The 24,094-nt window shown below is 44.1% G+C and overlaps 2 protein-coding genes across 45 annotated transcripts in view; one reads left to right on the forward strand and one right to left on the reverse strand.

The window, feature by feature from the left end:
* The window catches only part of RAD52 (RAD52 homolog, DNA repair protein), a 30,026-nt gene extending 12,046 nt beyond the window's left edge, over positions 1 to 17,980 (forward strand). Inside the window, 11 exon segments of the mRNA XM_067008478.1 lie at positions 153 to 280; positions 2,028 to 2,146; positions 3,003 to 3,078; positions 14,702 to 14,803; positions 14,806 to 14,881; positions 14,884 to 14,926; positions 15,063 to 15,208; positions 16,804 to 16,875; positions 17,223 to 17,438; positions 17,524 to 17,620; positions 17,888 to 17,980. Of these exon segments, the coding sequence (XP_066864579.1) occupies positions 153 to 280; positions 2,028 to 2,146; positions 3,003 to 3,078; positions 14,702 to 14,803; positions 14,806 to 14,881; positions 14,884 to 14,926; positions 15,063 to 15,208; positions 16,804 to 16,875; positions 17,223 to 17,438; positions 17,524 to 17,620; positions 17,888 to 17,897 (1,085 nt within the window). The 3' untranslated portion in view covers positions 17,898 to 17,980.
* Positions 17,981 to 19,105: 1,125 nt separating this feature from the next.
* The window catches only part of WNK1 (WNK lysine deficient protein kinase 1), a 135,913-nt gene continuing 130,924 nt past the window's right edge, over positions 19,106 to 24,094 (reverse strand). For 23 of the 44 annotated variants that reach the window (XM_067008496.1, XM_059081275.2, XM_059081268.2 and 20 more), the window contains 2 exons: positions 22,762 to 22,949; positions 19,312 to 22,233 (listed from right to left, as the gene is read on the reverse strand). In XM_067008496.1, the coding sequence (XP_066864597.1) occupies positions 21,916 to 22,233; positions 22,762 to 22,949 (506 nt within the window). In that variant the 3' untranslated portion in view covers positions 19,312 to 21,915. Of the gene's footprint in view, positions 19,197 to 19,311; positions 22,234 to 22,761; positions 22,950 to 23,864; positions 23,892 to 24,094 lie in introns of those variants that run through there. The other 21 variants (XM_067008482.1, XM_067008499.1, XM_067008493.1 and 18 more) reach the window with 2 other exon arrangements.

Below are 24,094 nucleotides of genomic sequence, written 5' to 3' on the forward strand. Positions count from 1 at the left end.
CTTCGGCTCTCTTCCTCGGCATCGGCCGACTCTGGCAGGAGTGTTCTGTGGGCAAGGAGCTGGGGAAGGTGTGCTCAGTCGCCAGCAGGAGGAATACAGGTGAGGCACAGGGATCAGGACCCTCTTCACCTGGTTCTCTTTCCCACTCCTAGATTTTGTTGACCTTAACAATGGCAAGTTCTACGTGGGCGTCTGTGCGTTTGTGAGAGTACAGCTGAAGGTGAGGGTGATGGAGGGGGCGTGCTGCCCGCAGGCACGGGGCCGGTGGGAGAGTGAGCAGGTACTGAGGCCTCTGGGCCCAGAGGTGGGGGGGGGTGGTTCAGACATCCTCCCTCATGTGCCCCTAAAAGAATTTTGAGGAACTCTGTTCTCTTGCACGTTTTTAAGTTGACTCAGTTTTCACCATATATATAAACAGTTGTAAGGGTGTATTTTTTGGCATATTGTAAAATTTTACATTCTAAAATAAATCTGTTACATCTTTTTAACGTACCAATGTATTCAAAATACCATAGAGGATTAAATGCTGCCATCCATTTTAAAAAATACATGCGCAAGCTATTTTTCTTTTTCTTTCTCTCTTTTTAAATATTTATTTATTTCTTTGGCTGCGCTGGGTCTTAGTTGTGGCATGCAGGGTCTTTAGCTGCGGCATGCAGGATCTAGTTCCCCAACCAGGGATTGAACCTGGGCCCCCTGCATTGGGAGGAGCATGGAGCTTTAACCACTGGACCACCGGGGAAGTCCCTGTTTATCTTTTTTTTGAGCAAGTTATTCTTCGGTCGTCAGATATGTTATGTTGTTTCTTCTTGAACACATATTTCCATTCCATTTCCTCTCTGGCTTTTATCCTAATATAAGATATATGACTGAAAATCTTTTATTAATAACAACCTTAGGGGCTTCCCTGGTGGCGCAGTGGTTGAGAATCCGCCTGCCGATGCAGGGGACGCGGGTTCGTGCCCCGGTCCGGGAGGATCCTACGTGCCATGGAGCGGCTGGGCCCGTGAGCCGTGGCCGCTGAGCCTGCGCGTCCAGAGCCTGTGCTCCGCAACGGGAGAGGCCGCAGCAGTGAGAGGCCCGCGTACCACACACAAAAATAACAAACCTTATTATACTTTGTGTGTGTGTGTGTGTGTGCGTGCGTGCGTATGTATGTAAAAATTATAGGGGATAAATTTCCAGTGACCTTAAGGCTCTAACTATTGAGAAATTTCTTCTGGATTGAGTTACTATTGGTATAACAGGTGCTATTAATATACAATTTAGTCAGTTGTGTTTATGTTGAAGAGACAACATAACTACATCAAAATATTTATATTTAATAAAATTTTATGGAAAATACATTTCTTCATAAGATGGATGAGCTTTTTTCTATTCAGTTAGTTTGTATATCCATAGTTAATATTACTTATTCCTAAACATTTAGCATTAATTCTATTCTGACTTATTTTTATAAATACTACCGAAAACCTTATTCACATAAACAAACTGAGAATGAACGAGTTTCGTGATAGTGTCATTCATTTCTTTGACTACTTCTGAGTTATATATCAGAAATCACAATGCTATCATCAAACATTATACTCAGCTCTGTCAGCTAACAGCTTGATCGGGCCCACCTTTACTTTTGGTAGAAGCCGAGAAACAGGTACCACCTGACTTGTGAGAGGATTTGCTATCCAGTCATTAGAATCTGCTAAATATAATATTTCAGAATTTGGGTTTGGTGCCCCAGAGGTTTTCCTAGTGTGGGTGACGTGTCTTAGTAGCATGTGGGGCAGGTCGGGTGTGTGCCTGGCGATGTGAAGAAGAAGAGGAAGGAGAATTGTCTTGCACTTGGGGCGCAGGCACTCTCTAGGCAGATCCGCCCTGGAAATGGACTCCGGCAACTCTGCCTGTGTTCCAGGCCCTGGGCTCCGTCCAGCCAGTTTGAACACTGATGCTTGAGGAAGAGGAGAGCTCTGCAGCCAGGGACGGGGCTGCAGCTCCTCCCGCTGGACCCTGAACTCCTTTTCTGTCCCCAGGATGGTTCGTATCATGAGGACGTGGGCTATGGTGTCAGCGAGGGCCTCAAGTCCAAAGCCTTGTCTTTGGAGAAGGCGAGGAAGGAGGCAGTGACCGATGGGCTGAAGCGAGCGCTGAGGTAGGCAGATCCTGTTCTTCTCGGCTCTGGGTAATAACACCCACGTGGTTCAAAAGTCGAAATAACATAAGGCTTCCTCCCACCTTGGCCCTGTGCAGCCTGTTTTCCTGCTCTCTCCCGTCTTTCCCCAGTGCTGCTTTACGCTGAGGGCCCACTTTCTGGGGAATAAGTGGTGGGGCCCTGTATTCTCTGTTCCGTACTTGACCTCGCCTTCCCCACGCCTCTCACCAGCAGTGTGTCTTGGAGACCTTTCCGCACGAGCACACAGATTGTTTCCTCGTTCTCTTTAATACACCTACACAGTTCTTCATTATGTCTATGTAACATGGTTAACTTAGTTTCATAGAGCAGGGTTTTTAACCTTTTTTGGGGTCATAGATGCCTTTGAGAATTGAATCACCAGAAAAATACATGTAAAACATGCGCTAAAAATTTGCAATTCCATAACCCGTGGCGGAATCCAGATACCCCAAGTAAAGAGCTTTGGTCATGGAGGTCTGTGCCCCTAAAGTGTGCGTGCTCACCATTACTGGGGAATTGGAGCGGTCCTTGGGAAACAGTCTCTGCTGTGGAATTCGTGTCCCACGCTGGGAGGTACAGCTAGCGGGATCTTGTGGGCGCTCGCTCAGCCCTCCTGGCTCACCGCCCGTCCTGAGGGCAGGGGTTTGTGACTGCCGTGCTCACCGTTGAATTCTCAGAACCTAATGCAGACGCGTAATGAGCACTTCTGAATGTTTGTCAGCGTCCATCTCCTCTGCTGTGTTGAGAAGCAGCTTGTACAAAGGTTGTAGCTCTGTTCCCTGATACTTACATATAACGTTCTCAACCCCGTTCCCCTTTTTTTTCTTACCCTTAGAAGTTTCGGGAATGCACTTGGAAATTGTATTCTGGACAAAGACTATCTGAGGTCACTAAACAAGCTTCCACACCAGGTATGTTAGAAGTGGGGGAATGGGATGCGTTGCAGTAAAGGTGGCACTGATGATGCTCTTGTGTCATGAGTGAGTATTTGGCGATGGAGAGAGAAAACGTGAAGACTTGGCTATTTAGAGGGTCTGGGATGTGTATTTCAGACGTCTTTGCACATGGTAGCCAGCAGGAACCAGTTACCTTACTGTACCGGTGAGGAAATTGAAGGCCCGGAGCATTTGTGTTACTGGTCTCTCACGTGGAGAGAGCGGTGCTTGGCAGTGGTCTGTGAGACAGGAGCACAGACCCCTCGCGGCACCACTGCCATTTCTTACAAACAGAGCCTCACCCATTCGACCTTCCTGCTCCTCCTTAGCTCGGGTGTCTTTAATGTTTAGATCTCCCTTGTTTCTGTAGTTGCCGGTCATGTGATCTGCGCATTTGCCTCCGGAGAATGGGGTCTGGAGTTTAGCACGCCTGGGCCAGTCAGGCTCTGGAGCGTTCCTGTTGCCTGGTGGAGTGTGGCTGCTTCGCCTGTGGTTCTTTGGGTCCCTGCAGTGCCGCCACCCTGGGCAGCCTTCCCTCTCTGGTACTTGAGGGGTTCTTTTTCTTTTGCTGCCCCTAATAGAGGTGTGTGTCAGTTGGCAGCTGTCAAAAACTCCATTTCCTTCCTTCTTCTAAATCCTTTTTACATATTATTGGACTCAGTTTGCCAATATTTTGTTAAGGATTTCGGCATCTATATGTATGAGGGAATATATATATATATATTTTTGCTGTACGCGGGCCTCTCACTGTCGTGGTCTCTCCCGTTGTGGAGCACAGGCTCCGGACACGCAGGCTCAGCGGCCATGGCTCACGGGCCCAGCAGCTCCGCGGCAACCGGGGCATGAACCAGTGCGTCCCCTGCACTGGCAGGCGGATTCTCAACCACTGCGCCACCAGGGAAGCCCTGTATGAGGGATATTGTAGTTTTTTCTTTTTTTAAAACATTGTGGTAAAAAACACATAACATGAAATTTACCATTTTAACCATTTTTAAGTGTACAGTTCAATAGTGAAACACATCTCCAGAACTTACAACATGGAAACCTCTGTACCCATAAAACAACTCCCCTTTTACCCCTTCCTTCAGCCCCTGGCAACCACCATTCTACTTTGTTTCTATGAATTTGACTATTTTAAATACCTCATATAAGTGCAATCATACAGTGTATGTCTTTCTGTGACTGGCTTATGTTACTTAGGATAATGTCCTCAAGGTTCATCTATGTTTTAGCATGTGTCAGAATTTCCTTCCTTTCTAAGACTGAGTAATATTCCATTGTATGAATATATCACATTTTCTCTATCCCTTCATCTATCAATGGATATTTGGGTTGCTTCCATCTCTTGGCTATTGTGAATACTGCTGTAATGACCATGGATGTGCAAATACCTCTTGAGGACTCAGTTTTCAGTTATTTTGGATATATATCCAGCAGTTGGGTTGCTGGATCATATGGTGGGCTTTTTAAAAATTTTTTAAGGAACTTCCATACTGTTTTCTATGATGGCTGCACTATTTTGCAACTCAGCCAACAATGCACAAGGGTTCTGATTTCTCCACATCTTTGCCAACATGTGTTATTTTCTGTTTTTTTGATAGTAGCCATCCTAATGAGTGTGATTTGAATCTCTCTGATGATTAGTGATGTTGAACATCTTTTCGTGTGCTTATTGCCCATTTGTGTATCATCTTTGGAGAAATGTCTACTCAGGTTCTTTGCCCATTTTTTAATTGGGCTATTTGATTTATTTGTTGTCAAGCTGTAGGAGTTCTTTATATATTCTGGCTATTAACTCCTTATCAGAGATATGGTTACAAAGTTTCTTCCCATTCCATAGCTTGCCTTTTAACTTTGATATAGCTCCATTTGTATATTTTTGATTTTTTTGTTGCCTGTATTTTGGTGTCATATCCAAGAAATCACTGCCAAATTCAATGTCATGAAGTTTTTCCCCTGTGTTTTCTTCTTTGAGTTTTATAGTTTTGGGTCTTATGTTTAGGTATTTAATCTATCTTGAATTTATTTTTGTATATGATGTAAGATACAGGTCTAACTTCATTTTTTTTGCGTGTGGACATTCAGTTTTTCCATCATCATTTGTTGAAGAGACTCCTTTCCCCATTGTGTGGTCTTGGCACACTTGCTGACAATCATTCGGTCATACATGAGGATATATCTCTGGGCTTTCTGTATTATTACATTGACCTACGCACCTGTCTTTATGGCAGTATCGTACTGTTTTGATTATTGAAGCTTTGTAATATGTTTGGAAATCAAGAGGTCCTCCAATTTTGTTTTTTTTTGTTTTTTTTTTCAGAATTATTTTTGCTATTTGAGGTCCCTTGAGATTCTTTATACACTTTAAGATGAAGTATTTTTATTTATGCAAAAAATGCCATTGGAATTTTGATAGGGATGACACTGAATCTGTAGATCACTTTGGTAGTATGCATATCTTAACAATATTAAGTCTTCCAGTTCATGAACATGGGAAATCTTTCCATCTATTTGTGTCTTCTTTAATTTCTTTCAGCAATGTTCCATAGTTTTCAGTGTACAAGTCTTTCACCTTGGTTAGGTTTATTCCTAAGTATTTTATTCTTTTGGATGCTATTGTAAATGGAATTGTTGTCTTAATTTTTTGATTGTTCATTATTAGTGTATAGAGACACAACTGTTATTTATGTGGATTTTGTATCCTGAAACTTTGCTGAATTTGTTTATTAATTCTAACAGTTTTTTTTGTTGAGTCTTTAGGGTTTTCTACATAGAAGATCAAGTAATTTGCAACCAGAGATAATTTTACTTCTTTCTTTCCAATTTGGATTCCTTTTATTTCTTTTCCTTGCCTAATTGCTCTGGCTAGGACTTCCAATATGTTGAGAAGTAGTGAGAGTGGGCATCCTTGCCTTGTTCCTGATCTTCCAGGAAAAGTTTTCAGTCTTCACCATTGAGTATGATGTTAACTGTAGGCTTTTCATATATGGCCTCTGTCATGTTGAGGTTGTTTCCTTCTATTGCTAATTTGTTGAATGTTTTTATCATGAAAAAAATATTGAATCTTGTCATTTTTTTTTGCATCAATTTAGATGAACAGGTGGGTTTTGTTCATGGATCATATTGATTGATTTGTGTATGTTGAACCATCTTTGCATTTCAAGAATAAATCTCACTTGGTCATGGCATGTAATACTTTTAATGTGCTGTTTAATTTGGTGAGCTGGTATTTCATTGAGGGTTTTTGCATCAATATTCATCAGGGATATTGGTCTATAGTTTTCTTGTAGTGTCTTTTTTTCCACCTCCTCTTATAGTGTTTTTGTCTGGCTTTGGTATCAGAATAATGCTGGCCTCATAGAATGAACTTGGAAGTGTTCCCTCCTCTTCAGTTTTTTGGAAGGGTTTGATGGTTGGTGTTAATTCTTTAAATGTTTGGTAGAATTTTCCAGTGAAGCCATTTAGTCCTGGGCTTTTGTTGTTGTTGTTGTTGTTAGGTTTTTGTTTACTAATACACTTCTACTAGTTACTGGTCTATTTCTGTTTCTTCATGATTCAGTCTTGGTAGGTTGTGTGTTTTAGGAATGTATCCATTTCTTCTAGGCTATCTGATTCATTGATGTACAGTTGTTCATAGTATTCTCATAATCTTTTTTATTTCAGTGGCATCGATTGCAATGTCCCTTCTTGCACTTCTGATTTTAGTTATTGAGTCTTCTTTTTTTCTTAATCTAGCTAAGGGTTTGTCAATTTTGTTGATCTTTTCAAAAAACTAACTCTCAGTTTTGTTGACTTTTTTTCCTATTGTTTTTCTGTTCTCTATTTCATGTATCTCTGCCCTAAGCTTTATTTCCTATCTTCTAGCGTGTGTCAGCTAGAAACTTCCCTGTTAGTACTGCTTTTGCTACATACCGTAAGTTTTGGTATGCTGTCTTTTCATTTTCATTTGTCTCAAGATATTTTCTAATTTCCATTGTGATTTATTTGACCCATTCATTGGTTGTCTTAAGAAAGTACTAATTTCCACGTTTGTGAATTTTCCATTTTTCCTTTTGCCACTGATTTCCAGTTTCATTCCACTGTGATCAGCAAAGTTTTTTTTGGTATAATTTCTGTCTTCTTCAATTTAAGACTTGTTTTGTAGCGTAACATGTGGTCTCTCCTGGAGAACGTTCCATTTGTACTTAAGGAGAATGTATATCCTGCTGTTGTTGGGTGAAATATTCTCTATATGTCTTAGGTCCATATGGTCTATAGTGTTCAAATCTTCTGTTTCCTTACTGACCTTCTGTTTTGTTCTATCCATTACTGAAAGCAGGGTACTGAAGTCTTCTACTATTATTGCTTGCTGTGTATTTCTCCTTTCAATTCTGTCAAAGTTTGCTTTATATATTTAGGAGCTCTGATGTTTGGTATATAAGTATTTATAATTGTTATAGCTTCACAGTTAATTGACCCTTTTATTATTATAGAATGTCCTCTTTTGTCTCTTGTAACAGTTTTTGACTTAAAGTCTATTTTTTTCTTATATTAGTATAGCCCCCCTCTGCTCCCTTTTGGTTACCGTTTACATGGAATATCTTTTTCCATCCTTTCACCTTAAGCCTGTGTTATGTCTTTAGATCTGAAGTGAGTCTAATGTAGGAAGTATGTAGTTGTATCTTGTTTTTTGAATCCATCCAGCCAATCTATGGCTTTTGGTTGGGCAGTTTGATCCATTTACATTTATTATTGATAGGGAAGGGCTTAGTATTGTCATTTTTGTTAATTGTTTTCTGTATGTCCTGTAGCTTAGCTTTTTTTTTTTTTGGTCCCTTCTTTCCTCTCTTACTGCTGTCCTTTGCGTTGTGTTGATTTTTTTGGTAGTAACATATTTGATTCCCTTCTTATTTACTTTTGTGTATATCCTATAGATATTTTATTCATGGTTACCACTACAATTATATAAAACATTTTAAAGTTATAACATTCTATTTTAAACTGATAACTTGAATTGCATACAAAAACTCTAGTCCTTTACAACCTCACTTTTAGGTTATTGATGTTACAGATTACATCTTCATATTATTGTATGTCCACTAACATAGACTGATAGTTATAAAAGTTTTAATGGTTTTACATTTAATATCTGTATTCATTATACAATTTTAATGGTTTTCTTCATTTAAATTCCATGTACCAAAATTATAATGATACAGGTTACTGTTTTTGTCCGTGTATTTACCTTTACTGGAGAACTTTTTATTTTCATGTTGCTGCCCGGCATCCTTTTGTTTCAGTTCGAAGGACTCCCTTTAACATTGGTTGTAGAGCAAGTCCAGTGGTAATGAACTCCCTCTGCTTTTGTTTATTTGAAAAAAATCTTAGTTTCTCCATTTTTGAAGGATACTTTTGCTGGATACACTATTCTTGGCTAAGTTTTTTTTCTTTCAGGACTTAGAATATATCATCCCACTCCATTTTGGCCTGTAAGAGTTCTGCTGAGAAATCTGATAATCTTAGGCAGGCTCTCCAGTATGTGATGATTTGCTTTTTCTCTTGCTGTCTTCAAGATTTCTGTTTGACTTTTTTTAAAAAATTGAGATATAATTGACATACACCATTACAGGCATACCTTGTTTTATAGTGCTTCATTTTATTGCACGTCACAGATAATTGCATTTTTTACAAATTGAAGGTTTGTGGCAACTGCATTGTCAGGTGATGGTTGACATTTTTTAGCAATAAATTATTTTTTGATTAAGGTATGTACATTGCTTTTTCCTGACATAATGCTGTTGCGCACTTAACATACTACAGTATAGTGTAAACAACTGTTCTATGCACTAAGAAACCAAAAAAATTGTGTGACTTGCTTTATTTCTATATTTGCTTTATTGTGGAGGTCTGGAACCAAACCTGCAATATCTTTGAGGTATGCCTATATTAGTTTCAATTGTACAACATAATGATTCGGTATTTTTATATATTGCAAGATGATCACCACAATAAGTCTAGTTAACATCCATTACCACACATAGGTGCAGTTTCTTTTACGATGAGAACTGTTAAGATCTATTCTTTTAGCAACATTCAAATATACAATACAGTGTTATTGACTATAGTCACCACGCTGTACATTACATCCCCAGAGCTTATTTATTTTATAACAGGACGTTTGTACCTTTTGACTCCCTTCACCCATTTTGTCCACCCCCCACCCCTGGCAACCACCAGTCTGTTCTCTTTATCTATGAGCTCAGTTTTTATTTGTTTGTTTGTTTAGATTCCACATATAACTGAGATCATATGGTATTTATTTTTCTCTCTGAATTATTTCACTTAGCAAATTGTCCTCAAGATCCATCCATGTTGTTGCAAATGGCAAAATTTTCTTCTTTATGCCTGAATAATGTTCTGTTGTAGATATATATACTACATTCTTTATCAGTGGACATTTAGGTTGCTTCCATGTCTTGGCTGTTATAAATAATGCTGCAGTGAAAATGGGGGAGCATGTCTTTCTGGGTTACTGTTTTTCTTTTCTTTGGATAAATACCCAGAGGTGAAACTGCTGCATCATATGGTAGTTCTATTTTCTAATTTATTATTATAATTATTATTTCTAGTTTCTAATTTATTCAGGAAACTGTGTTCCATAGTTTTTCCCATAGTGGCTACGCCAGTTTACAGTCCCACCAGCAGTGCACAAGGGTTCCCTTCTCTCCACATTCTCACCAGCACTTGCTGTCTCGACAGGTGTGAGGTGCTATCTTATTGTGGTTTTGATTTTCGTTTCCCTGATGGTGAGTGATGTTGAGTATCTTTTTATGTACCTGTTGGGCACCTGTATGTCTTCTTTGAAAGAATATCTATTCAGATCTTCTGCCCATTTTTTAATTGGATTGTTTTGTTTTGATTTTGATTTTTTTTTTTTTCCTTCGGTACGCGGGCCCCTAACTGCTGTGGCCTCTCTCGTTGCGGAGCACAGGCTCTGGACGCACAGGCTCAGCGGCCATGGCTCATGGGCCCAGCCACTCCACAGCATGTGGGATCCTCCTGGACCGGAGCACGAACCCGCGTCCCCCGCATTGGCAGGCGGACTCTCAACCACTGTGCCACCAGGGAAGCCCTGGTTTTGCTTTTGAGTTGTATGAATTCTTTATATGTTTTGAATGTTAATGCTTTATCAGTTATATCATTTGCAGACTTTTTCTCCCATTCAGTAGGTTGCCTTTTCACTTTGTTTCCTTTGCTGTCAGAAGCTTTTTAGTTTGATATAGTCCCACTTGTTTATTTTTGCTTTTGTTGTCTTCGCTTTTTGGTGTCAAATACAAAAAAATTACCATCAAGACCACTGTCAAGGAGCTTACTGCCTATGTTTCCTTCTAGGAGTTTTATGGTTTCAGGTCTTTAATCCAATGTTAATTTTTGTGTATGGTGTAAGTGGTCCAGTTTAATTCTTTTGCATGTGACCGTCCAGTTCTTTTGTTTTTGTTTTAATAAATTTATTTATTCTTGGCTACGTTGGGTCTTCGTTGCTCCACACAGGCTGTCTCTAGGTGCGGCGAGCGTAGGCTACTCTTTGTTGCGGTGCGCGGGCTTCTCATTGTGGTGGCTTCTCTTGTTGCGGAGCACGGGCTCTGGGTGCACGGGCTTCAGTAGTTGTGGCGCACGGGCTCAGTAGTTGTGGCTTGTGGGCTCTAGAGCGCAGGCTCGGTAGTCGTGGTGCACGGGCTTAGTTGCTCTGCAGCATGTGGGATCTTCCCAGACCAGGGCTCAAAGCCGTGCCCCCCGCATTGGCAGGTGGATTCTTAACCACTGTGCCACCAGGGAAGTCCCTACTCTCCAGTTTCTTACAGTTTTGTTGAATAGACTGTCATTTCCCCATTCCATATTTTTGGCTCCTTTGTCATAAATTAATTGACCATGTATGTATGTGTGGGTTTATTTCTGGGCTCTCTATTCTGTTCCATTGATCTATGTCTGTTTTTGTGCCAATACCATTCTGTTAATTTCTAGAGCTTTGTTAGGTAGTTTGAAATGAGGAGGTGTGATGCCTCCAGCTTTGTTCTTCTCAGGATTGCTTTGGTTATTAAGGGTCTTTTCTGGTTCCATTCAAATTTTAGGATTGTTCTATTTGTGTGAAAAATGCCTTTGGAATTTTGATATGGATTGCACTGAATTTGTAGATTGCTTTGGGTATAGACACTTTCATAATATTGACTCTTGCACTTCATGAGTATGGGATATCTTTCCATTATTTGTATCCACCTCTTTCTTTTATCAGTGTCTTCTAGTTTTCTGAGTACAGGTCTTTCATCTCTCCGGTTAAATTTATTCCTAGGTGTTTTACTCTTTTTGATGCAATTGTAAATAGGATTGTTTTCTTAGTTTCTCTTTCTGATAGTTCTTTGTTGTACTGCCTTTGACTTTTGACATTTTGATTACAATATGCCTTGTTCTCTTTGGGCTCATCCTAGATGTAGTTCTTTGAGTTTATTGAATTTATACATCTTTTCTTTCCTCAGATTTTGGAAGTTTTTCACCAGTAATCTCTCTTCTCCTAAGACTTTTAAACTATGTAGCATGACAGTGCCCTTATAAGTCCTTTAAGCTCTCATTTTTCATTCTTCTTTTTGCTTCTCTGAATGGATGCTTTCAAATGACCTGTCTTCAAGTTGGCTGATTCTTTCTTCTGCCTGATCATGTCCGATGTAGAATTTGCCTCCAGTGAATTTTTCAGCTCCAGAATTTGCTTGCTTCTTGGTTTTCATTTCTCTTTGTTGATACTCTCATTTTGTATATACATCATCACTTTCCTGATTTCATTGAGCTGTCTATCTGTGATCTCCTAGTTCATTGAGCATCCTTGAGTTATTTTAGTTTCTTTGTCAGGCAGCTCATAGCACTTCATTTCTTCAGGGTCATTTTTTTGAGTTTCATTTTGTTCCTTTGGGCCATGTCTCCCTGTTTCTTTATATGTGATCTTTTGCTGAGATTTGAGCATTTGAGAAAACCACCACCTCTCCCAGTCTTTCTCTGCTGGCTTTGTGCAGGGGAAGATCTGTGCCAGTCAGCCCAGCCGGAGGTTCTAGGACCTCTCGGGTCTCTTACAGTCTCCCGCTCCTTCTGGCGTCTGACTGCAGAACTGCAGCTCTTACGTGCTGTGGTGCTCGCCTCTGTTTTTAGTGACTTTCAAACTCTGCTCCTGATTCTGTCAGCATTTCGTCAGGTGAGACAGACACCAGTGCCTTGGGCAGCCTCCAGACGACCCCCCAGAACTTCAGACGCACAGTTCACTCTTTTGTTTCCATCCAGAGGGAAGAGCCCCAGTGTGGGAGGTTTCCTCTGCTTGTACTGCTCTATGCCAGACGGGCAGGGGAAGGGCCATGGGCAGGCAGGCATGCAGAACGCCGTGAACTTTGCTCCCTCCTTGGCTGGAATCTTGTCTGGGTTTTATGTTGGCCTGAGTGCTGTAGCCTCTCACCTGGCCACTGGGGTTCTTACAGAGGTATCTGGTCTGTGTACTGCTGTCAGTTTGGTGTCTCTGTGAGAGAGACTTGGAGCTTCTGGTCTGCTGTATGCTGACGTCACTCTCCATTTCTTTGTCGCTTTTTTCTTTTAATGAATTTTTTAAACAAAGTGCAACATATATATAGAAAACTGCATACATCATAATGGCACAGCCTGATGAATTTTTAGAAGTGAACACAGCTATTTACAAACCAGACAGGGAAACAGAATATTATCAGCACTCCAGGACGTCATTTTGCCCCCTCCCATTCACTACCTTGATTTTATCTTTTCAAAAGTAACTACTGTTCTGCCTTCTAGTCTCAGATTTATTCCTGTTTTTGAACTTCACATAATGGGATTGTACAGTTTATGCTTTATAAAAAGTGACTGAAGTATTAAAAAGCTCATATAGACATGCAGACAATGCACACATCATAAATGTTCAGCCTGATGAATTCTAAGACCAGACACACCCACATAACCAGCATCTGAGTCACGGTGGAGCATCCCCATGTCCCAGAATGTCTCAATTGTGTACCCCTTGCAGTTGCTGCCAACCCCTCCCCTTCTCATCATTACTGAGGAGAACCACTTTGGACAACATAGGTTAGTGTTGACCGTTGCATACTTTTGGGGATCAAACGGGACGAACTGTTTTGTGTCTGGCTTTCATTCCACACGTGTGCGAGATTCACTCTTACTGCACAGGTAGTAGCACCCTCACTGCTGTATCTTCTCTGTTGCATGAGTCTACCACAGTTGCCTTTCCCACCCTGACTTGATAGACATTTGAGGTTTTCATAGCCTTTGGTTGTTTTGCATCCGGGGCTGCTGTTAGCGTTCCTGTGCGCCTCTTGGTGCACATACTCACCCATTTACCTTGGGAACTACTGGGTCAGCTCAGAGGGCTGGGCATATGCCTAGTTTTAGTAGATTCTTCCAGTTTCCAGTATGGTTGTACTAACTCACACTCCCACCTGGCAGTGTATGAGTTCCAATTATTCTATACATTCAATAGCACTTAGCAACGTCAGTCTTGTAAATTTTTTTCAGTGCTCATTTTTCCCCCAATTTCTTTTATTGTGGTAAAACATACCTAACACAATGTACTATCTTGGACATTGTAAGGGTACATACAGTTCAGGGGCACTAAATACATTCATAATGTGGGATACTCATCACCACCATCCACCTCTGTAGCTCTTTTCTAACTGAAACTCCGGACCCATTAAACATGATGCCAGCACCCCTCTCCACACAGCCCTGGGCACCATCTACTTGGTCTCTTTGGTCTGGCTACTCTGAGGGCCTCACGTCAGTGGAGTCATCTCTTGTCTGTCTTTTTGTGGCTGGCCTGCTTCACTGAGCAGCACGTCCTCAAGGTTCAGCCATGTCGTAGCATAAACTCATTTCTCTTTTTTTTTGTTTCTTTTTTTGGCAGTGCCATGCTTCTTGCAGGATGATCTCAATTCCCTGGCCAGGGATTGAATGAACTTGGCCACAGCAATGAAAGCCCAGAATCCTAACCACTAGGCCACCAGGGAACTCCCTGCATAAGCTCATTTCTGTTTAACTTATTTACTTCTCAACGTCAGTACAAAATTTCACAGTATAATTTTCATTTTCATGTTATCTTTATCCAAAATGTAGTCACCTCAATCCCTCATATTCCTTTATTCCATCAACATCATATTATTAATTGAGAGAGAAGTTCTCCCAAGTGAAAAATCTCTGGGTTTCTGTAGTGTGAAGATGTGTGATCATTTCCATTAAAAAAAAAAGTAGACGGCATCAGATCCAGATGCCAAGAGAAGATTCAAATTAGATTTTACAGAGCATTTGCCCTAAATGAAAACTGAAGTATGATCCCTTCTTATCAAAACTTCATTAGTACCGAATGGCATAGGTGGAAAATGAAATTGTTTTATTCCTCATATAATTAAAATGACTTGAACTTATGGATCCCTTGTCCCAGCTTCTTAGGACCTAGAAGGAATGATGGATAAAGGATCGTGAAATGCCATTTTTCAGGTGTCTAGACCCTTGAGGAAGGGGAAGAGCACTTGGAAGAAATCTTCTCCTCTTTTTTTCCCCTCATTAGCTGCCTCTTGAAGTGGACTTAACTAAAGCAAAGAGACAAGACTTTGAACCGTCTGTGGAACAAGCCAGATATAGCAGCTGCCGACAGAACCTGGCTCTGGGACCCCCCCCAAACCACAGGAGGTGACGTCCCCTTGCAGACCAAGCCACCACGTCGTGACACGGGGGACGAGGACAGCAGCTCTGGGTGCGGCCGCGTGCCCTCCCCGCCCCTGCTCCTTCCCAGGTGTCTCCCCCACCTCCCACTCCTGCTCTCACGTCAGAGCCGGCGCGCTGGCCGGCCGTGTGCTCCCCTGGGGACCGTGTGTTGCTGCTCACCAGTTAACTCAGGAACTCGCCTCCCTGTTGCTCTCCCGATGCAGAAGCCCGACCTCCACTGCCACAGAGAGCGATGCCACGTACCAGCGGAAGCTCCGGCAAAGACAGCTGCAGCAGCGGTTCCGGGAGCAGATGGAGAAACGGCAGCAGGACGCCCCGTCGGGCCCACCCGCCGAGAAGCAAGGCCCTGGTGAGAGGACGGAGCACGGGCTCTGGGGGCGACGCTACCCCCCCCCCCAACTCTGCAGCAGGTCGGGTCCGCACACAGCACCGGGCCGCCACGGGCTCAAACCGTTGCGTCCTGCCTTGCGTTCCTCGTGACTGAAGGAAGACACTGGTCTTTGGGGGGAAGGAGACAGGCCCCGACATAACCTGGAACTAGACGTCTCAGGGGACAGAGCTTTTTGTGGCCTCAGTTACTTTGGCCACATGTACATGAGAAAGCCATTCTGAGTTTTTAAAATAAATTTATTTATTTATTTACTTATTTATTTAACTTTTGGCTGCGCTGGGTCTTCGTTGCTGTGCACAGGCTTTCTCTAGTCGTGGCGAGCGGGGGCTCCTCTCCGTTGCATTGCACGGGCCTCTCACTGCAGTGGCTTCTCTTGTTGCGGAGCATGGGCTCTAGGTGCGTGGGCTTCAGTAGTTGTGTCTCGCGGGCTCTAGAGCGCAGGCTCAGCAGTTGTGGCTCGCGGGCTCTAGAGCACAGGCTCAGTAGTTGTGGAGCACGGGCACTGTTGCTCTGTGGCGTGTGGGGTCTTCCCGGACCAGGGCTCGAACCCGTATCCCCTCCACTGGCAGGTGGATTCGTAACCACTGCGCCACCAGGGAAGCCCCTGAGCTGTCTCTGAACATAAAGCAAAGTTGGGCTTGAAGAGAATGGGTTTTTGGCAATTTTTTATCCCTGAACTTTTTATTTAAGTCCAGGTTCAGTGGGAGTAGTAGATAGAGATTTTCTTGGAGTCTTTCTCAGAGACTAGAAACAAAGAAAAGACCAAGTGGATTTTTGCCCAGCTTCTCCCTAAAAATTACCAAGAAGGTTCAGAGGACTTGCCTCATGTTTACTTCCTTATAATTCCCCTCAGCACTGGCAGGCTTGAGGTTAATGTAGGGAAAAAAAAAAACCCAAAAAACTTACTGTGCTGGGCATGTTCTTTTTTTTTTTTTTTTTTTTTTGTGGTACGCGGGCCTCTCACTGTTGTGGCCTCTCCCGTTGTGGGGCACAGGCTCCGGACGCGCAGGCTCATACCGGGGCACGAACCCGTGTCCCCTGCATCGGCAGGCGGATTCTCAACCACTGCGCCACCAGGGAAGCCCTGGGCATGTTCTTAATAAGAATTATGATTCTAGGTCTTTAGCTTCCAAACCATCGCGGAAGCTCTGGGGGTCAGGGGTGGAGGAGGAGTCATCTCCAGGACTTCCCCCCGCCCCCCCGAATCACAGAGTCATCATCTTGGTTTTACATATTCATTTCTGCTTAAAATTTTGTTTGATCGAGGGTTATAGCTTCAAATAGTAAAAACTGGACAAGACGGCTGACAGTAACTTCCGTTTCTGCTGCTAAAGGAGAAACAAACTTCTCAGGTTTCTTTCGCAGTTTGATGAGAAGAAAGAATATAATATCGTCAGTCCTATTTTATATAGATCTGTAGGTAGGACCAGGATGCAGGGTCCCAAGTTCTACTGCTGGCCGTGACGACGAGTGTAACCCCAGGCGGCTTTGCACGCACTTCCAAGGCCGCCCCCGGCCCAGCTTGGTTACGTGGTTTTGTCCTTTCTCTGCAGCAGCGCTGCCACCGGTGCCACCTGCCGGAACTGCTGCTTCAGAACCGCTCACCCAGACAGACGTGCTTCCAGGTCAGGAGGGCTAAAGGAATGACTTCAGTCCTAATCAGTAAAATACCTATCAAGTGTCTGTAAGTTACTGTGCTGTATACTTTCCGTCGTCACAAATACATTTCAAAAGAGGCATAAATATCTTCATTTCCGTTGGTTTTGCAGAAAGTGCTGACTGATAGCACACATGCAGCTCCTCTACTGTCCTGACCCGAGAGTGGCTCTGGTGTACTTTCACGGGTTGGGGAAAGAGAAATTCCCAATGCCATCATATAGAGTACTCATGATACAGCATTGCTCACGACCTGTTATTTTTCCAGCACCTCGTTTGTTGATGCTGCATTTGCTTGTGACCTCTGTCCTTGCAGACAGTCTTGAAATGTGGGACATGGCTCTAGATGCAGGGGACAGTGTGGTCAAGCCCTTGTCTAAACCGGAACCGCCACAGGCCCGTGCCACCTCCGTCCTGCAGAACAAGATGGAGACCTGGAACAGGACCCCACAGAGCCTTTGCCACCAGAATCCACAGGCAAAATCTGGACCCTGGCACCTTCAAACTTACAACCTTAACCAACACATAACAGGTAGCAGAGTGTTTTAGGAGCAGAAATGGAAGGGAGAACCTGGGTATAATCCTCTGAATCTTAAAGAATGACATTCCATTTCAAGCAGTCGGAGGGGCCTCACGCCAGAGCAGCAGCAGTCTGAGAAAATGGAGTGTAACTGGATTAAGAGTCGCACGTCTTCCTTGGGGTCCTGACTTGAGGTGCAGCTCTTTCTAGCGGATAGTAGTGGGACACTGAAGCGTGGCTGCGTTAACAGCTTTCCTCTTAAAAGCAGGCCCGTCATGATCTCTACTGCAGCTTGGTCTAGTGTTAACAGAGGGACCTGTCCCCCTCATAACAATTTTCATTCTTGGCCTTTAGTTTAAAGTAGGACAGTTAACTAATACAATTCAGAAGTTATTAGCTGTCAGTTTATTCCTTACTTTTAAATCATGGCAGCTGTATGTGAACAGTTTTCTCTTCCGTAGGAGACGGTGATTCATACAGGAAGAACCAGGACACAAAGAAAAGGAAATTGGATCCATCTTGACCAAGGCTCCGTTCACCTCACTGGATTCTGTCACAGAGGGACTTTCAAAAACCGCTTCTTGGTCATGACACGACTCACCGTTCCGAGGGAGTGAGCTTTACCTCCGGGGCTTCACCTTGCGTCGTGCTCAGCTTCGCCAGAGGAGTTCACTATTGGAACCTGACGCACGCACATCAAGCTGGGCAGCTTGGGAAGCCCTGCGGAGATTAAACAGACAGACAACTTTTCTTTGGCTCTTCACTATTTATTCCTAAGCTTTTATGTTAAACAAGGCAGAGATTCCAGGAATCACGGGGGCCGCCCTCCCCGCGCACCAGCCCCCACGGCGGCCGGCGGTACAAGGTCACTCGGCGCCCTCTGACCCCTTTCGCTGCCACTCATCTGCAACAATGTCATTTACAGGCTCATCATGAAACTACCTCCATTTTTTCCTAATAAGGAAGTCATCTAAGACCAAAGAAAAGGCATTTTTAAGAAAGCAAAATAAAATCCTACTTTGTAACAAAATAACAGGCGTAACTTTTTATTGCACTTCGCAGATTTTTTTTTTTTTTTTTAAACAAATTGAAGGTTTTTGGCAACCCTGTGTTGAGCATTTTCCCAACAGCATTTTAAAGTATATATTGTTTTAGGGCTTCCCTGGTGGTCCACACTCCCAAAGGGGGCCCCGGTTTCGATCCATGGCCAGGGAACTAGGTCCTGCATGCCACAACTAAGACCCGGTGCAGCCAAGTAAATAAATAAATATATTTTTAAAATATATTCTTTCAAAAAAAAGGTATATACTGTTTTAGATATAATGCTATTGCAGACATAACAGGCTATAGTGTAAACGTTTATATGTACTGGAAAACCCCCAAAATCTGCGTGACATAAGCAGCTGTTTAGCTATTTGAGATGTGCAATTATCAGATACCACCTTAACATAAATTCTCTTCGTGTTTAGATGTTTCATAATCCTTTCCCCCAACTAATGAGTGTGCAGTTTTACTTTTTAAGGGCATTCTGGGCTGGGCCTTGTCCCCAGTCTTGAGTTTGTTGGAGCACAGGCCCATCTGTGGGGAGCTGTGCCCCTAGGCCACCACTGCGCCTCTGGAAGACGAGCAGGGCTTTCCCTGACCTCCCTCCGCCTCACCTGAGCTGCACAGCTTTGGGCATAGATTCATCTTCTGATTTTGATATCCTTACCGTGGTCTTCAGAAAATGTATCTTGCCTGTCTGCAGCATCTTAGTTCAGGTCAGAACTGCTGTTAAAAAAAAAAGGTCCTGGAGATAGGAATCCAGTTATAAATTGCACACAAGTCAAATCAGAGCTAATGAGATCACGAAAAAGGCATGTGCTGAAAATGAAACCCCCACAGCTCAAGAAAAGCAAGTTTGGTTTATTTGAATGGTTTCATCTACAAAGGTAACAAACAGAAGCAGAAAGCGCGACCCCCAGGGTTTATCCCAAACTCACGGGTTGACGGGCTGCCGAGAATCCCCAAGGTTTGAATTTAGTCTGTGTTTTTTTAAACAGTGTACATTGTTAAATAATGTAAGGAAAACACTTATAATTCAGAAAGAACTTTTTTAATGTGGAAGAAGACACTCAAAGTGCGCTATTAACACGGAAATAATTTAAACAGTCAGTAGCACTAGGCTCATTCCTCTAGGCTTCAGTTACTTCATCCACAGGAGGGAAAAAAATCAACAGTAAATAAAAGCAGTTCTTACTTTCCACCTGTGAGTGAAGAGATCTCAAAGTGACTAAACCAAAGAAACAAAACAGTCACGTGCCGCACTCTGGCTCCTCTTGGCTGCAAAGCCCTGCCTCCTTGCCCAGGGGTCCACCATTCCCCACTTCCTCGGCGTTTCTTGTTCTGTCCTGACTCTTGTCATCTCCCAAGGATTATAAGCAGAGAAGAAGTAAGTAAACAGTTTCGAAGCAAAGCTCGGAACGCCTGCGCTTTTCATTTCTACCTTTTTCCTAAAACCTTCAGCTCTCATCTGCATCTTTGGGGTCTCGGCTAACTTCATAAAGAAAACGACCAACAGAGGACAGGACAGCCATCCAGGCTCTTCCTGTCATAGGGATTCCTGGGATGTGCCACTGAGGTGGGTAAGAGGTTGGAAATAGGTCAGTTTCCCAGCTCAAGAGTCAAGAAGCACCCCAAAATTAAGAGTCCTGGCTTCTTTCCCCACCTTCTGGGAGAACAGAGATCCCAAACTCAGGCAATGAGGAGGGTATTTCCTGAAAATTCTGAAAGTAACAGAACTGCCCATTACAACTAGGCACAGCACTAAATAATACTGGTTGGTTGCAGTTATTATTACTTCAGGGGAATATGTTTACAGAGAACGTGAGAATATCAGCTGCAATTCTAGAAATAAGGTGGCGCAAGAGATTATGATCCTGCAACCATTTGGACATTATATAGGAAGTGGGTAAGAATAAGCATTCTTTCCTACAATGCTTAATTCAGATGTGGGTCCACTTTCCACAAACTACAGTACCCCAAGCTGAGAAATACACGGTACATTTGCACCAAGAGGAAAGCAATCCAAATTTTTCTTAGAGCAACGTTCTCCATCTGTGACATTTCACTATCACATTTCCCAGCTTAACAACTAGTGCCCCCCGCTCTCCCGTGCCCTTGCCTTTATATTCAGCCATTTCTTCCAGGTCTCCTCTGCTCAAGCCCAGCTCAGGTAAGTAAGGCTTATGGCAGCCACTGGCCAAGCATCACCTATCTTCAAAACAAGTCTGTTCTCCCATCCTGTAGTCTTTCTTTTTCTTTCATCACTTATCGCTTACCACGCTCAATCTTGTAAATTGCCCGATTTTGTGACAACACCCCTCCTCACCTGTCCTGAAACAGTTTTCTGCTTTTAACCACTACTGTCAACTTCTCACCTGCTCATCTTACACCTGCTCTAGACAAAATTGTTGAATGACTTGAAAAAAAAATACTCTTTCAATTTCTTTCAATTTCCTTATTGCATAATCCACTGCTGGGTCACATGGACCCAAGGTTTCCTTCCATACGCCCTTTGCTGACTGGGGTCTGATGAGAAGTTGATGTTAACGGCAGAAGCAATAGAAGTCCAAGGCACTAAAACATCCAGCAAGCAATACTGGGAGAACAGAGTATTCAAGTACAGTAATTTATACAATTTTACATTCACATTTATTTATCTAATACGATGGAAATACAAAGGAGAAAGTAAAGTCTCAACAGGTGAAGGACAGAGCTAGCTAGCTTTTTTCAACTTTTTAAACCTTTCATATCTTACTCTTAAAACTACTGTTGTCCAACAACATTTATATATCACAGTGTTTCCACATCAAAACTGATGGCAAAGTTACATGTCCGCAGGGAACTTAATTTTTTTTTTTTCCTAATGGCTAATGCTGCAGTCAAAGCTGCGAATATCATTTGCTAAAGCACTAATGACCTATCGTAAGAAAGGGTTGAAACCTCAGTCCCCTGGTGTTTTCACTGGGTTCTAAAGATTGGCCGGGGTCGGGAGAGGGTAGGAGAGAGCCCAATAGTTTAATTTTTTGTCTTGCAGTTTATGTTCTTGAGGGGATAAGGGACTTGGGCTGGGTACGAAGATTTAAGAGCCCCACTACTTGAGAACGCAGATGGGCTTTGCTTTTCCGCTGAGCTCTCTAGAAGCTTTCTGATCAACACGATTCTCTTTCCGAGCGCTCACTGTTGGGGAGAGAGAACAAAGCATACACAAGAAACCTGCTCTTTCTTTCCTTCTCATCCCACGCCAATAAATGGTGAAAGCAGAGGGAGATTTTCTCCACTCTGGGGGCTCTAAGCGGTGCTAAACACGTTCCTGTCTGGCAAGAAATCACCAGTTCAATGCAGCGCGAGCAGTTAGCATGTAGGCTACTTTCCCGTCCCCCTCCCACCTGCCCCTCAGCATCCCACCTCCTGCCCCCGAATCTACTCCATTAGCGCCTCTACAGGTCTAAGTGGTCCTCAGGTTGGAACCTGGGGGGTTGCTGATGGACTTCTGCAAGTTGCTGATGTTGAAGTTCTGTAAGGAGGCAGTTCCCACAGGTTGGAACTGGCTAAGTGGCTGTGTTGCTGGGCCGCCCGTGCCGCTCCACTGCGTGCCAAAGGGCGGGGCTGGGAAACCGTACTGCTGTGGGGGGCACATGGGCTTGGGGAAGTGGCCTAGAGAGGTAGCGGATGCTGCAGAGATGGGGGCGGAGCCACCCAGGGTTGAGGTCATGGAGACGCACAGCTGACCAGGTGCGGAGAACTTCCTTGCCATGCCAGGGCCCTGAGGAGAGAACAACGCCGTGTGAAGCTGGTGTGGGTGTGAAATGGGTGGGACTGAGACAGAATTCCAGAAGCGGGCTGCTCTCATCTTGCAGGGGACAGTGAAAACAACACCCAGACAACCTTCCATCAGCATTATTGGCTCTTTCTATTTACCAAATACTCATTCTGATTGGAGGTGGGTGGTGTCGTGTGTGTGTGTGTGTGTGTGTGTGTGTGTGTGTGTGTGTGTGTGTGTGTGTGTAGTTCAGAGTGTGAAAGGAAAAGGGAAGAAAAAACTGGGCTGACCGATAGTGTGTGTGTGTGTGTGTGTGTGTGTGTGTGTGCGTGTGTGTGTGTGCGTGTGTGTGTGCGCGCGCGCGCGCGCAGGGCAGGAAAACTAAAAGGGGACCTGGGTGATTTTTGTCTTGTATTTTTAAAAGTGTTAAAACTCATGAGCTACTGAAGAAGGTCCCTCACACGAGCATCTGAGACGCATGCTCAGCGACACTCTGATGGAACCGGAAAGTGGCAAGAGGAGCAGACTGACCTCGTAACTCGCGTGTCCTTTGCTTCCTCTCCTGCCTGAGAGATTCATGGCGTCCCGGGCCCAGTTGTCCACCAGCTTGTGCAGGTCATCCGTGAACGTGCCCTTCCTGCTGGACGCCACGGCAGGAGGCTGAGCCTGGGCGGCCTGGCTGCTCACTGTCCCCCCCACGGTGTTTGTGCTGCTGGTCCCTGAAGTTAGAAGAAGCAACGGAGTCCACCCGTTAAAAGAGGCCTGGGCTGTAATCTCAGGGAGAGGAAAACCTTCCGAGGATGATGAACGGCAAACCACCGGATGGGGAGGATGAAGTGGGAAGCCATGCAAGAAAAGGAAGGTTCCGGGGTCTTATGCAGCCAAATGCTCCAGCATCACAGGGTCATGAAAACAGGCTCCCTCCAGGAGCCCCAGACGAGTCTCGACAACTCCGGGCGGGGAAAGGCACGGAGGGCGGGGACCTCCTCCTGCCCGTTCTCATGGCATCCTGGAGCACTGACACTCGCTGCTGGGCCTCTACGCCCAGCGTCACCCGGGGGAGAGGAGGGCTGTGCGGTGTGGCCAGTGAGGCTGGCTGCTCTAGAACGCTGCAGAACAGGGCAAGAGAAGGGGATCCCTGGGGCACTGGGCAGGGTTCACGGAGGAGTTAAAGGAACGCAAAGACAAGCCCCAGGAAAGATGGGCTCCCAAACCATGTGGGGACCAGCATGGTCTGCAGCCATTCTTTCACAGAAAGGGGCGACAAGAGAAAGCATGCTCTGGTCGGAAACCTTTTTCACCTGGACCCATAAACATGAACTGCAAGCGCAAACTTGCGAGAGTTAAGGCTTCAACGTCTCCCCATTTCCTTTGAGTACAGAACCACGAGTGCTCAGGAGGAAGGCTCTCTATGGTGTGCCTGAGTCCTTCAGCTCCAGGAAGGTGTGGCTTCCCCAAGATGACCTCAGTTCCGCTGCTTCAAGGCCTCTACAGCCCCCACTCCCCAGAAGAGCAAGCACTCTCATGCGCGCCCGGCTGAGGCAGGGGTGCGGAGGGGGAGGACGCTTTGGGGCTGTGATGAAGGAATTTCTATTTCTATGGTTTGATGAGAAAGAAAGGAGTCTGTGTCCTGCCTGATTTCGGCTCTGCTGGAGGGCACACTGGCGATTATTCGAAGAGGCGAGTTTTAGGGAAGAGGGAAAGAAGAGTCACGTCTTGCGTATTCCCGTCACCCCCCACTTTCTTACCAGACCTTGCATTTGCTGCAGAATACATGAAAGCGGCTGGGGTAGGCTGTGAGCCACATCCCCCAATACTGCCAGGGCTAGATATTTAAATGCATGCAGCTCCCTGCTTTCAAGAT

The sequence above is a fragment of the Kogia breviceps genome, chromosome 12, assembly GCF_026419965.1.
Source record: "Kogia breviceps isolate mKogBre1 chromosome 12, mKogBre1 haplotype 1, whole genome shotgun sequence".
NCBI classification, from domain to species: Eukaryota; Metazoa; Chordata; class Mammalia; order Artiodactyla; family Physeteridae; genus Kogia; species Kogia breviceps.